The 14,447-nt window shown below is 34.8% G+C and overlaps 1 protein-coding gene across 1 annotated transcript; it reads right to left on the bottom strand.

Moving 5' to 3' along the window:
- Positions 1–1,381: 1,381 nt before the first annotated feature.
- On the bottom strand, positions 1,382–14,010 carry tram2 (translocation associated membrane protein 2). The gene is made up of 11 exons (XM_030128947.1): positions 13,812–14,010; positions 11,197–11,260; positions 10,884–10,993; positions 8,910–9,026; positions 8,655–8,713; positions 7,346–7,430; positions 7,092–7,162; positions 5,784–5,888; positions 5,430–5,573; positions 4,028–4,185; positions 1,382–2,210 (listed from the first exon to the last, which is right to left on the bottom strand). Exons 1-11 carry the CDS (start codon positions 13,929–13,931, stop codon positions 2,134–2,136), a joined length of 1,110 nt encoding a protein of 369 aa, XP_029984807.1. The 5' UTR covers positions 13,932–14,010; the 3' UTR covers positions 1,382–2,133.
- Between the last annotated feature and the right edge of the window lie 437 nt (positions 14,011–14,447).

Below are 14,447 nucleotides of genomic sequence, written 5' to 3'. Positions count from 1 at the left end.
CAAAAATTCCATACTTTTGAACTGAATTAAGGAAAAAATATTGAAATAAGCAAAAAAAATCTTAAATTTAGCAAAAAAACAATCTTGAATCAAGCAAAAAAAATTTTTTTGCTTGAATTAAGGAAAAAATCTTGAATTCAGCAAAAAAAAAAAAAAAAATCTTCAATTAAGTAAAAAAAAAAAAAAATCTTGATTTAAGCAAAAAAAAAAAAAATCTTCAGTTAAGTAAAAAAAATCTTGATTTAAACAAAAAAAATCTCAAATTTAGCAAAAAATCTTGAATTAAGAAAAAAAAATTAGCTTGAATTAAGGAAAAAATCTTGAATTAAGCAAAAAACAAAATCTTCAATTAAGTTAAAAAATCTTCAATTAAGCAAAAAAAAAAAAATCTTAAATTTAGCAAAAAATCTTGAATTAAGCAAAAAAAAATCTTGAATTAACTCCAAATTTTTGTCTTTGTTTTAGTGCAAAAAATAACATTAAATTATGAAAATATTTACATTTACAAACTATCCTGTAACAATAAAATGTGAATAACCTGAACAAATATGAACAACCTGAAATGTCTAAAGAAAATTCTGCCCAATTTGAACTCTTTTCTGCCTGTTCCTCAGTGTTTAGTGTCTTTGTAGATCTGATCCATAATGCACATGGACAAATGAGAAGTGGAGGCTGAATATTGTTACAGTTGCACTTATTTTTCTTAAGAAATTTCTTTTTTTTTTTCAGGTTATTCACATCTTTTTTTGTTTGGAGACTTTATAAAAGTAAGCGTTTTCATAATTTAATGGGGTTTTTTGCACTAAAACACAGACAAAAATGTGGACTTGTCATAATTTATAGGTTATTCTGTTATTATTTTACTGGTTCGGCCCACTGCAGATCAAATTGGGCTTATTGTGGCCCCTGAACTAAAATGAGTTTGACACCCCTGATGTAGATGGTCATTAAAACTCATATTAAAGTTGAGGGTTATTATATCAGAAACACAGAAAACTGAAGAAAAAGTTACTTTTTCAGCAAAGATATAAATAACTGAACATAAACCCTGTATCTCCATCCACTGTCACTTATCCAACTCCATGCGATTTACTGGTGAATCAATGTTGTAGAAGATGATGGTGTTTCCACGGTAACTATGGAGACTCTGAACGTCCAAATGGGTCATATCTCATGACCATGAAAAGACGACAAACTGAATTTTACACCAATTATTTACATGTATTGACAGGATTAGTGGATCAACAGGTATTAAACATTTAGATCAGTAGATGGTTTTGTTTGTCAGTCGCAGTTTGGGTCTTTATGGGTTAAGACAGCAGAAGCAGCTGACAGATTAGAGAAAACACCACTCTTCTGATCAACAAAAGAGTCCACAATGTGTCAGAAAATTGCTTTATTTAATAAAGAAATTAACAAAACGATTAAAAAGAAATGGAATGACATGCGGTAATATCCAACATACATACTTGATGTGTATAATCAATTATAACCAGTGACAAATGAAAAGGATTTGAGACAGACATAAATCATTGGGAAGACATAAAGTGACCGCTCTAATGGTTGGCCTAATTCCTTCCCTGGCATTGTTAGGAATAAGGTTCAGGCCAGCATACAGTAAGCTGATATCTTACCATGTCATCAGTAACATTTTTCTGCTCCAATGGACCGGAGTAGAAAACAAGCAAAGCCGGCTCAATGGCAAAAGCTGAAAACAGCTGCAACACCAGACAACACTACAACCGGTACAGTACTTATGTATGAGGATATGCATCAACACATTCAACAAGCACACACACACACACAAATAACATGTGTGTCACATACTGAGTTCACTTTACATCGTAATCATTCTGCATACATTGGTGCTCCGTAGGGTGGGATAGCAGGCTGCGTGGATGTATAAAAAATACTGATATGATGAGAGGAGTAAATGTCTGTTGGGCTCAAGGGATTTCCTTGGATTTCATTTTCCAGCATTCAAGTCTAAGTCTGTAGCGACCTAGTCCCTGTAATGTCTCAGGACATACTCAACCAGGAGCTTGGTGGCCAGTGGTCGCAAGCTTCCTGTTGTGCTGATGAGAAACCTTAGCTCAGGCTAAGATCACTGTTCAGGCCAGTCAGTATCTTATCTTAGGGGGACTTGAGTTTTTTGGTCCGGGGAGAGGCTCCATTCTCAGCTTTAAGAATTCCGTTTTCATGATGTCCGACTAGAAATGGGAGAAAGAAATGAGAGGGGTAATTAAAAAAAAAAAAAAAAAACATGGAGTGGACTTTGTGGGTCTAATGGAGCCAACCACTTCCATATTTTTTGGGACTGTCAGGTTATAAGACCTTACCGGGAAGAGATCCACAAACACAGACAACATGTATTTAACCCTTTCATGCATAATGGTCACTACAGTGGACAGCTATTCTACAGCTGTTTTCTTATCGTATTTTCAAGGATTTTATTATTTTAGTTCCATATCAGCCAACACAGTGGACTCTTAAGCATCATCCCATTCACTGCAATTCATACCATTACTGTAACTTTTCTGTTGTTGATAAACATGATCTGCGGTGACATGTTTGAGTGTAAACCAAGTACTTGTTATTGTTGTTAGACTGTCATTAACATCAAGTTTTTTGGGTTTTTTTTTGCATATAATCGCCATAAAGTGAGTAATAACTAGTATTAGAGTTTGTTCAAATGTGACAAAACCTCAGATTAACAATATTTTTAAAATAATTTCTTAGTTTTCACACAGTGTATCAGTAAATACATGTTTCTTTGCTTCAAAAACTAAACACATGGTGTCCAGCTGAGTAGACATTTTTGCAACTCCATGAAAAACAGATTCATAAAAACAATTTCAATCACATTATTTTTTTTCATGCCTAAAGAGGAATAAAAACACTCAGTAAAAAAAAATCTCAATCAGGGTTCTCATAACTCATACATGAAAGAGTTAAATCAATTGCTTACTATTGTTTTGAAACTACAATCAACATTTGGGTTTTTTTTAAACAGAGTTTTTTTTTTGCATATTATCTCAATGAAGTGAGTAGTGACTATTAGAGTATGTTAAAATGTGAGAAAACAGCAGATTAGCAGCATTAAAAATGTTTTTATTCCATAGTTTTCACACAATATATTAGTAAATACATGTTATCAAGCTGAGTGGACATTTTTGGAAGTCCGTGAAAAATAGGTTCATAAAAAAAATTTTCAATTGCATTGTTTTTTTTCACACCTAAAGAGGAATAAAAACACTCAGGAAATAAATCTCGATTAAGGTTCTCATAATTCATGCATGAAAGGGTTAATGTTAAAATTCTGTTTAAATGTGAAACCACGTATTTGGACAATCTACTGTTTGAGTCATGGAACATTAAAGACAAAAAATTACTGGCTATACTGTTGGCAGCCAGTAAGAAATCTGTTATGAGGAAATGGTTAAAAGTAGAACCACCCACTATTGATGAATGGATTGGAATTGTCTATGAGATTTATGTTATGGAGAAGATATATCCTTTTCCCTCAGAGTTGAAAAAGAAAAATTGTATAATATCTGGTCTAAACGGACTGAGTATGTAAAACAATCAGATCTGATTTCATTTGATTGTATTTGTGCTTTGTGAACGTATCCGCTTTTGTGAGGTTGTGATTGTATGAGGTGGTGCGTTCCCCTGTTCTGTTTTGTTGTATTATTGTTTCAGCTGAAATTAAAATGAAATTGTAGAAAGGCAATATGGATATAGTCATCGAAACTTTCTATATCCATCCTATTTTATTTTCTTGAATGATTAAGGCTGTAATTAATGTATGTGATGGATATTTGCCTTTCCAATAAAAAGATAATTAAAAAAAAAAAAAAAACATGGAGTGGAATATTATCCTAGTATTTTAAGTAACATGTCATGACTAGTCACATTCTTGAACATAGCGATTATCATAAATTTAGCCTTAGGAAAATTCTCCTGTTATTTAACATGAGATGACAGATATACTATGAAATATGTTAAAGTAGGTGTTAACACTCACGTGAGTCTCTCTTCAGTGGCCGTAGGGTTTGCTTTGTGGCAGCCTTCTTGCGCACGGCCTGTTCATGTCTGAACTCCCTCCAGCGCCTCAGCTGGAAGCGGATAAACTTCCACAGAAGCCAAGACTGGGTCAAACATACCAGCAGTAGAACAGTCATCCTAGAGGGGCCCAAGGCAGGAACATTAGTGTAAACGCTATGCTCATTCGTGTTTTGAGTTGACATTTCATATAAATGTATCCAGTGAAAGTAATTAATTGTTGGCTCTGGTGTGTCTGTGTTTGGGGTAAATATGTAGTAATACATATTTAACCTTTTGACTCTGCCCTAGTTTTGCTTGAAAATAAGATCAAGACTATTTTACATTTCTCTCTATTGTAGTTTCTCTGTTTACTCAGAGATATCCTGGTTAGAAATTGTTAGCCTCATAGCATAATTGCTGATGTCATATTTTTTTCAGATTATAGCAGTGGTTCCCAACCTTTTTTGGCTCGTGGCCCCATTTTAACATCACAAATTTCTGGTGACTCCAGACATTCAAAACGGAGACATTTTCGTGCTAAAATTAATTTGTTTTTGACCATGTAATAGATTTCCACACTATGTTACAAATAAATGTTAATTTTAGATGACATTTAGGCTATATAATGTATATAATGCACCTTTTTGGTGTCTGCTTCTCAGTTTCTCTTGGAAATGTCTTAGTGGGATCAGGTGGGCAAAGAAATCTTTCCATTCTCTGTTCGGTTTGGTTTTCTGACTGCGACTGTGTCCGGGCAGGTTGAAGTGTAGTAATGCATGCGGTCACATGATCAGGTCAATTAAGATAAGCCTTCTCAGATATTATATCCTGCATTTTATGTAAACTTGATTTTTATTAGGAAAAGTGTATGGTGTTTTAATTGTAATGAAATATATATTGAATCATTAAAAAATATTTTTTATTAGTAATTTTTTTTTCTATCAATTACTGGAAATTCCATGGGACCCCGAGGTTGAAAAACAATGGATTATAGCCAATGATATAAAATGAATCAGCAGTGTTAGGAGAGTAAAGTTATGCAGATATCACATGCTGGCCAAAAATGTAAGAGACGATTATGCTATGAGGCTAAAAAATGCTTACTAATCAGATTGATGTGAAATATAATTCTGTCACATTGTAATCTGAATTGTCTTCACACTGTTATTAAATAACTTTTCTAAAACACATTCACTGGGAATTTATGTTGTAAAACCATAAAACCTGAAATCTCAGCAGGATGTAATAGTTTTTTTATGGGCCCAAAGTGCATTTTAACTAGTTGCTGTAAAAAGTAACAGCAGTCCTACAAACTGAATCACTCTCCACCAGTTTTGGACATTGCTCATATCGTTGTCTCTTTCCAGCAGGTAACGCCTTACCTTATTAGTACAGTGTTGAAATTGCCCATTTCCCAGTCAAGCCCCTGGTTCTCAGCACGAGCCAAACCAAATCCCACAGCCAGGAACATCAGGGTCAGAGTAACCATCCGTGTAAACACAAAGCTGACCGCCCACAGGTCAAACCTGACGCACGACACACACAAGATCTCACTTAAAAAAAACATAAGATGTTGAGACTATCACTTTAAGTTAGTGATTACAAAAGCAAACAGAGTAATAAAAATGTAAACACTGAAAACTCACGATGGCTTTGGAAGGAGGAGAGGAAAAAATTGGGTTTACGACTTAGACTATTTCTGACAAACAAAAAACCACAAAAATCAGGTGACTTACATTTTCTGGTGGTTCTCATCAGTAAAGTAGAATAGTCTGGCAATATGGAAGAAAACCTCTGACAAATACTGGAGGAAGAGAAGTACCAGACCTACACGACTCAAACTAGACAAGAAAGAAGAAAGAAGCAGACGGTCAGAGGTGACAAAAGCTGAAGACAGGCTCACAGGGTTCGATGAAAAACAATAATAATTATTAAAATTAACATTATTATTATCAATAATAATTAAAAGACCCAAACAGCCACCGATGACCAAAATCATCTACTGATGTAAACTGATTAATACCTGTTGATCCATTAATCCTATCAATACATGTAAATAATTGGTGTAAAATACAGTTTGTCGTCTTTACATGGCCATCAGATATGATCCATTTGGATGTTCAGAGGTTCTGTAGTGAACATGGAAACACCATCATCTTCTATTACACTGATTCACCAGTAAAACCCATGGAGTTGGATCAATGACAGTGGATGGACACACTTGGTTTATGTTCAATTAATGATAGATTTTACTAAAAAAGTCGCTTTTTCTTCAGTTTTCTGTTTTGCTATAATAAGCTTTGAATTTACTCTGAGCTTTTATGAACATCTACATGATCAATAAATTAGATATAGGAAAATAACTGATTTTCACTGAAAAAAATGCAAAATTACAGAAGATCATTTTCTAATAAATGGTGATAAATTGCTTAAGAAAGGTTAAATAGAGAGAGAAATTCATTTGGAAGCTGCCACAGAAGTACCACTAGGTCTTTAAGGGTTATCAATAAGATAAGATAAGATAAGATAAGATAAGATAAGATAAGATAAGATAAGATAAGATAAGATAAGATAAGATAAGATAAGATAAGATAAGATAAGATAAGATAAGATAAGATAAGATAAGATAAGATAAGATAAGATAAGATATACTTTAATGATCCCCAAGGTGGGAATTCAAGTGTGTACAGTAGCGCAAAATAGTATGCATCAATACAATACAGAAAAATAAAGAATAAAAAAAAATCTATAATATATACAGTTTATTAAAGTGACTAAAAGTGACAAAAAATACCAATTATAATAATGATGAAGTAACTATGCATCTGCATTGTTTTAAAAGAGCAGCGATACTAGCATATTGTAGCAACAATTAGATGCATATTCCATCTGCAGAGAAATACATTTTAAAATAGTTACGTCACAGTGGTTTAATGTAGAACTTTACACTTTGATCCATGACTCTTCGTGTCTCACTAGCTGTGCAGATTTTTTGATAAACCCCTGAATTTGCAGACTTTCATGTCCTTTTGTCAGATGCTTACTTTAACAAATAGGCTGCAGAGATGTGTAGCAGATACAGGCAGATGTACTGGAGCTGCCGAGGGATCTCCTCCTGAAAAACAAACAGCCTTTATTTGGAACGGTATCAGATTTTCAAATCCTGGAACCTTTTGTTCTGCCTCATTCTCACTCCAATGCAGATACAGCGCATGCAAAATACACACACATGCACACAAACGCAGCTTATCTAGCCTCACTCTAGGAGTCCTCCAGTTCCCATGGTCTCCTTACTGACCTTGCGTACTTTCTGAAAGTAGAGCTCCGGCAAGGCATGCAGCCAGTAGGCCAACTGAGTGAGGTAGAAAAACTTCACCTGAAACCTGGAGCAGAAGCAGACAGTTAGTGCAACACAGTCCGCTGCTGCCATAATCAGTTGGATACCATTCTGCAGCATTCGGTAGATGCAAAAGTATGAAGTTTACACATGCTTGGTTGTGTTTATTTTATTGTGATGAGTAGTTTTACACTCATTATGGAATTTTTATAAGCCGAACAATAATACATATCAACTGACAAAATAATCAGCGGATTCCTTATGATGTAAATGTTAGTTAAAGATTAGTTAAAGCACTATATTATTACACTGAATCATAAGTATTAGTTACAGTAATATAATAAAGTTTATTTATATAGCACTTTTTGCAGAAAGATTTCACAAAGTATTTTCCAATCAAATCAGAAGTAAAATACATAGGCATAAAAACATAAAAGCAAATGGTGATAATAACCCCCCCGCCCAACTAAAAGCCTGTCACAGTACATATGTGTGTTTATGTTTCACTGAAGGCAATTTGAAGAATTTGTATGAGTTTAATATTTGATCAGTCCAATATAATGTTGGGTATAACCATTTTTTTTAATGCTATTTCTGTTTCCCTGGTGTAAATGGGTGAATTATTAACAAAAATAAAATAATACAACAGAAAATAACGTCAGTATCAGCATGTTGGGATTATTCTGACGAAGGAAATATATTTACCTCCGCCAAGGATGTTATGTTTTTGTCAGCATTGGTTTGTCTGTCGGTCTGTCTGCTTGTTTGTCTGTCCGTGTGCAAGACAACTCAAAAAGTTATAGACGGATTTGGATGAAAATTTCAGGAAATGTTGATACTGGCACAAGGAACAAATGATTAAATTTTGGTGGTGATCAGGGGTGGGGGGGCCACTGATCTGCCTTGGCGGAGGTCTGCGCTCTCCGAGTGCTTCTAGTTGGTTATGAATCTGACAATGAAAGTAAGGAAGAGGCAGGACTAGATAAGCCTTTGCTTCTTTCTGTCCCTTCTCAAACTGTGTTTATGAGTTGATTCACATGTACACTTATGTTAAATTTATTGTATTTGGTTACTTTTTCTGTGATTAATGTCTATTGATGGGTGCATATGTGATCGACTTCTTGATTTTATATTTTAACTTCTTTTTTACTTCAAAGTTTGAGACAAATAAACAAAATAAAATAAAATAAATTCCATAAGTTCAGAATGGTATATACCAACTGTATTAACTCTAAAACCTTGTATTAATATCAAGCATAAATAATCATACCTGAGGTGTACATGGGGATAGTTTTCCCAAAGACTGCTAGGATGCAAGAGATATCCTTCCTGTGAAAAGACATTAGAATTTAAAGTAAATATAAAAATATTTGATACCGTTTATCATTAGTGATGAAGCCTGACTGTGTTTGTCAGAATCCCAAAGAGGAAACACATTAGGTATCCTGAGGTTTAAAGAATGTACCGTACGTGACATTTCCTTCATCTGTCACTGAATAGTTTATTAAAGTGAAATGTCACACACCGTTATGAGGATGTAGAAGCTCCACACACTAGAAACCAAGTGAAACACACACAGTTGACCCGACTCATTAAATTTAGTATTCTTGCTCTTGGAGAGGTGAAGGCGCCTGTTCACTTTCTGTAAAAAGAACAATACAACAGATCATGAGAATGCAGCATGTACTCATTATGCGTGGCATGTTGACTCTGTCATTGTCATGCACAAGGAAGTGTCATGGTAATGCAAATAGCAAAGCCAAGAAAAGACAGCAGGTGCTATTTCTGGCTGTTACTAAAAACTCTGCACTGAAGAAGCGTTTCTTTCAAGACGCTCTGGAAGCCACGGTGATTGTGCTAAAATAAAACCTCATTCCTCCGCGCTGGCCTATTTCTAAACAATGACACAAGAGCTCATACTTTCAAATGGATCAAATGTTTCTCTGTCTTCCTGTCTCCACATTTCTATTCAAAGAGCACTGAAGCAACTTCAGCTGGTTTTCAGTCTGATTCAGTCTCCAGAGTTTAAATACTGCTGTTCTGATTTTTAATGTGCTGTGACTCAAACCACTCAGTTTTAAAAGTCATTTTAAGCACCAAAAATTTGCATTTGGGTGAGGACGCCATGAAAAGAAACTGCTCATATCCTGGTTTCAGGATATGGTAAACAAATTCTTAACCTTGCATAGAAATAACAAACTGTGGTGTTACTGTGGGAATGGTACAAGGATAAAAAAAAAACAACCAAAGAACGCAAATTTACTTTTGGGTTACCGACTGTAATGTCATGCAAGTTCAGCTGTAAAATGAAATTCAATGTAACACAATGTGCACATCAACTCAGATGAATGTACAAAGAGAAATGTGGAGAATCATTGAATTAAATGCTATAGCTATAAAGAATAGACATTTACATTGGTTTTAACTGAGTGGTTCTGTTAAGGAAATGACATTAACTATTTTGTAGAAATGTACAGTACTTCTTCCTGCTTTTGTTACCAGGAAATCTACTTGCATTGTTTTCTCATGTGATTGGAGTTAATTATAATATGGTTCTAACTATGTACGTATTAACCCATAAGGACCCAAACATCCACCAGCAACCAAAACCATCTACTGAAACTTTTTAATACCTGTTGATCATTTAATCCTATCAATACTTGCAAATAATTGGTGTAAAATACAGTTTGTTATTTTTTCATGGACATTAGATATGACCCATTTGGATGTTCAGAGGCTCCATAGTTAACATGGAAACCAGTGTCATCGTCTACAAAACTGATTCACCAGTAAAACCCATGTAGTTTTAATAAATGACAGTGGATGGAGAAACTTGTTTTGTGTTCAGTTAATGTTATATTTTACAGAAAAAGTCACTTTTCTTCAGTTTTGTCTGTTTCTGATACAATAACCCTCTAGTTTAATCTGAGCTTTAATGAACATTTACATGATTAGTAAATTAAATACAGGAAAATATCTAAATTATACTGATAAAATACAAAATAAAGACAATACTATTAGAAATAAATGGTGATAAATCACTTTTAAAAAGTTAGATATAGATAAAATTTCATTCGGGAACTGACTAAAAAGTAGCACTGGGTCTTTATGGGTTAAACGAGTCACTTGGTTTATGTTCAGTTAATGATAGATTTGACTGAAAGTCAGTTTTTCTTCAGTTTTCTGTGTTTCTGATATAATAACCACCTTTAATCTAAGCTTTTATGGACATCTACATGATCAGTAAGTTAAATATAGGGAAATATCTGATTTTCAGTGAAAAAATGCAAAATATGGAGAATAATATTATAAGAAATTGATGATAAATCACTTTAGAAAGGTTAAATAGAGAGAAAAAAATCATTTGGAAACTGTCATAAAAGTAGCACTGGGTCTTTATGTGTTAAATTAGATTTGAATTGGATCATACGTTTCAGATCCAAAGAACCTCTCTCTGTGATGCAACCTGCTGTGCTGCTCAGAATAATAAAGTACTTACATCCAAAAGATACTCCTGCACTACTGCATGGAGGATGATGACGATGAAAAAATAGAAGAGGATAGTAGCAAAGTCCTTCCATCCGTAATGGTACAACGTCACCTCACCCTCTAAACACACATAGGAAGGGTGAAACACATGCAGAATGTTTGCAATGAGAGGCGTGTAAAAGCTCCTAAAGTAAAGTTAACTGCCTTTTGTAATCACAGCTCATTCATGTTAATAATGCCATGAATAGAAATGGTCAAACTGTGGAGAGGTTATACACTATGAAGTAATAAATCTTTATGGGGTTTGGAGTGCAGATGCATACCTGGTGATAGTGTGGTGACATTGTACTGCGGCTGAATGAACAGTATGGCCGTCTTAGCTGTTGCCTGGAAATTAGAGAAGATGGTAATCTGCAACATACTTCAAGAAACCAATCTGAATGCAACCTAAAGAACCTAGTCTATGCATGGGTATGCATGTGGTTGTGTGATGCGGTTTATTAATGAGCAGGAGGGAGTTGGAACGCAAACATAAAGGTGTATGTAAGATTGTCAGTTATTCATTCCCCTTGGCACTAGTATACCAGGCTGCTGGGAGCAATATTTGTTAGGGTGTGCTTCTAGAAAACTCTCCAGCATGACAAGACTTGCTTTGACCTCAGATGCTCCTGAATAAATGCAACTGATGCTTTTCCACTGAAATGCAGCATGAAACAGAAGTTCACAACCGTCATGGCCTTCTTGTGACCTCTCAAAATGAGAAGACACCACATTGCAACCCTTTTCACAGGCTGCACATGTTGAGGAATCATATAGTTCAAAGAAATATGGACTTTCGCTTCCTAGATCAGGGGTGTCATCAAACTCATTTTCGTTCAGGGTCCACATTGAGCCAAATTTGATCTGAAGTGGGCCGGACCAGTTAAACAATAACATAATAATATATAAATAATGTCAACTCCAAACTTTCCTCTATGTTTTAGAGCGAAAAAAGTAAAATTATGTGAAGAAAATGTTTACATCTACCAACTATCCTTTAAAACAATGTGAATAACATGAACAAACTGAAATTTCTGAAGAAAACTAAGTGCAATTTTAACAATATTATGTCTCAGTTTATTATTTACACATGTAAATTACAACTTACAGATCACAGTGGATCTACAAATACACAAAATATTTAATAACAGGCAGAATATTGTTAAAATGACACTTCAGACATTTCAAAATGTTTCATATTTGTTAATGTTATTCATGTTTTTGTGGAATGATAGTTTTAGTGTACATACAGTAAAATGAGATGACAAGTTTTTCATTTACAAAGAGAAAAATGTGAAGTTGTGAGTATTTAGAGGTTATTATGATAGTATTTTACTGATCCAACCCATTTGAGATTAAATTGATCTGTATGTGGAGCCTGAAATAAAATGATTAATATTTAGTGTAATTTTTGCATTTCACAAATTCATCCCAGGGGCCGGACTGGATCCTTTGGCAGGCATGTTTGACACCTGTGTCCTAGATTGTTTTATTTAACGTTTTTTTCTACAGAAGGGTGGCTTTCAAGATCTGTCAGTTGTATTTAATTATTATTTACAAGGATTATGTCTAAAAAAAAAAAAAAACAATTCTGTCATTGCATCAAGAAAAACTGTTGACACCACCTGTTATCTTGAATTTGTTAACCTCAGATTGGGAATCACTGCAGATAACCTGGCACAAGAGTATGTTTTTGTTGGATTATAATCAGATATGATGTACAAAGTGATACAACTGTGATCTTTCCATGGATACCCCTTAAGGCCCCAGTTTGGACATCCCAGTGCACCAGCACCATTCACTCCTTGTCCGCCAATATCACAAGATACATATCAACGCCAAAAACAAGACACAGTTTAACAAGTATGCCAGTGTAGTTCTTTTTTTCCGAAATGAGGAAAAAATGAAGGAAATCCCCTATTCTTTTTTTTTTCTTTTTTTTTTTTTTTTTTTCAATACAGCCAGCTGTGTGACCACAACAAGGGTTCCGGATTGAAGCGCCAATGCACAGGCCTGCCATATCCGAACACTGGGGAAACTGTAAAGTTTAATAAAGCACATAATTAATTCAGTTATCCACCAGTGGCAATATCCCTCCAGCTAGATCTTAAAAGCAGCTGAGTCCACCACCACAGCCAAGCAGCAACGGTTCAGAGATTGAGACGTGGCAGTTAACTACCGACGTAAAGTACTACGTAAAAATCCATACCACTTCCGTTTTCATTTTTCAAAATAAAACCCGTACTGCTAAACGCACGCTGTAAACGACTACTACACGAACAACAATGCTTTTAATTTGAAATCCAAAAATCTTTATTCAATGTCTGAAATCTGTAGCTAACAAATCTTGAACACTCAATGTTGCAGCGGATTGTATTTACTGGAAACTGGAACAAGATATTGCCACAGGGTATAATATAATATTATTTGGCTAAGAAGTTCAGTGTGTATGATTTGACTGAGGAGTTTTTTTAGGCGTATCACGTTTAAAGGTACTCACTGTGGAGTTCAAATCTGAGCAGCAAGACACCAAACTTACACAAAGCTAGCAAGAAAAACTTCACAGTTCATATTCTGCTATTTAGCTAGTACCTCTTTTTTATTACTTGTGATAAACTTTTGCCAAACTTTAACTCTCATAAGAACTGACTTCACTGTAAAAGTTGTGGGTCTGCAGCCCAGTCGCCACCATATATATATATATCTGCGGAACTGATAACACTAGATGGTACAGATGTGGTTCAACAAGCGGTTTTCTTTACAAAGGAAGATCACCTCGGTTGACTAAGATTCGTTCTAGTTCTGAGTTACATCACTGAATGTGCAGCAGGTTTGCCATCTTAAAACAGCTGAGACGAGAGAAGAAGAAAAAAAAAGAGAGAATCTGAGTTCATCTCACCTCAAACATCAATCCAATCAAAATGAAAATCACCAAACTGAAGACGATGTCCGCATGGTTTTGAATTAGGAATTCCTGGCTGAAGAAAGGGTAACTCTTGTTTCTTCGGCGAAATGCCATGATACTTAGATAGTGTTTTCCCTGCTATTTTATAATTCACAATTTTTCTGACTACGAAGTTCAGGAGTTAACTTTCTGACTGGTCTGCGCATGCGTGTCTTCTTAAAGGGCGAGTGCCATAAATACCTTCTTTGAAGCATTTACACATTCATCTTAACAAAAGACCATTTGAACCTGAGCGGACACGCAGTTTGCAGGTAAATCTACCCTCAAGTTAAGTATAGACACACACACATTACAGTTAGAATAACTACAAATGTACTCCATTCACACCAAAACAATATGTAGGCTGTTTATTGCTTGTTTGAAGCCACCAGTGGCCTTATACTTCACAGATCAAAACTTCATATAAGCCAGGGGTGTCAAAGTCATTTTTAGTTCAGGGGCCAAATTCAGCTAAATTTGATCTGAAGTGGGCCAGACCAGAAAAATAATAACATAATAACCTATAAATGATGACAACTCCAAATTTTTGTCTTTGTTTTAGTGTAAAAAAAAAAAAAAAAAAAAAAAAAA

Source organism: Sphaeramia orbicularis, chromosome 24, assembly GCF_902148855.1.
Source record: "Sphaeramia orbicularis chromosome 24, fSphaOr1.1, whole genome shotgun sequence".
Taxonomy (NCBI): Eukaryota; Metazoa; Chordata; class Actinopteri; order Kurtiformes; family Apogonidae; genus Sphaeramia; species Sphaeramia orbicularis.
Note: the sequence above shows the minus strand (reverse complement) of the source record. Positions and strands in the feature narration are given on the sequence as shown.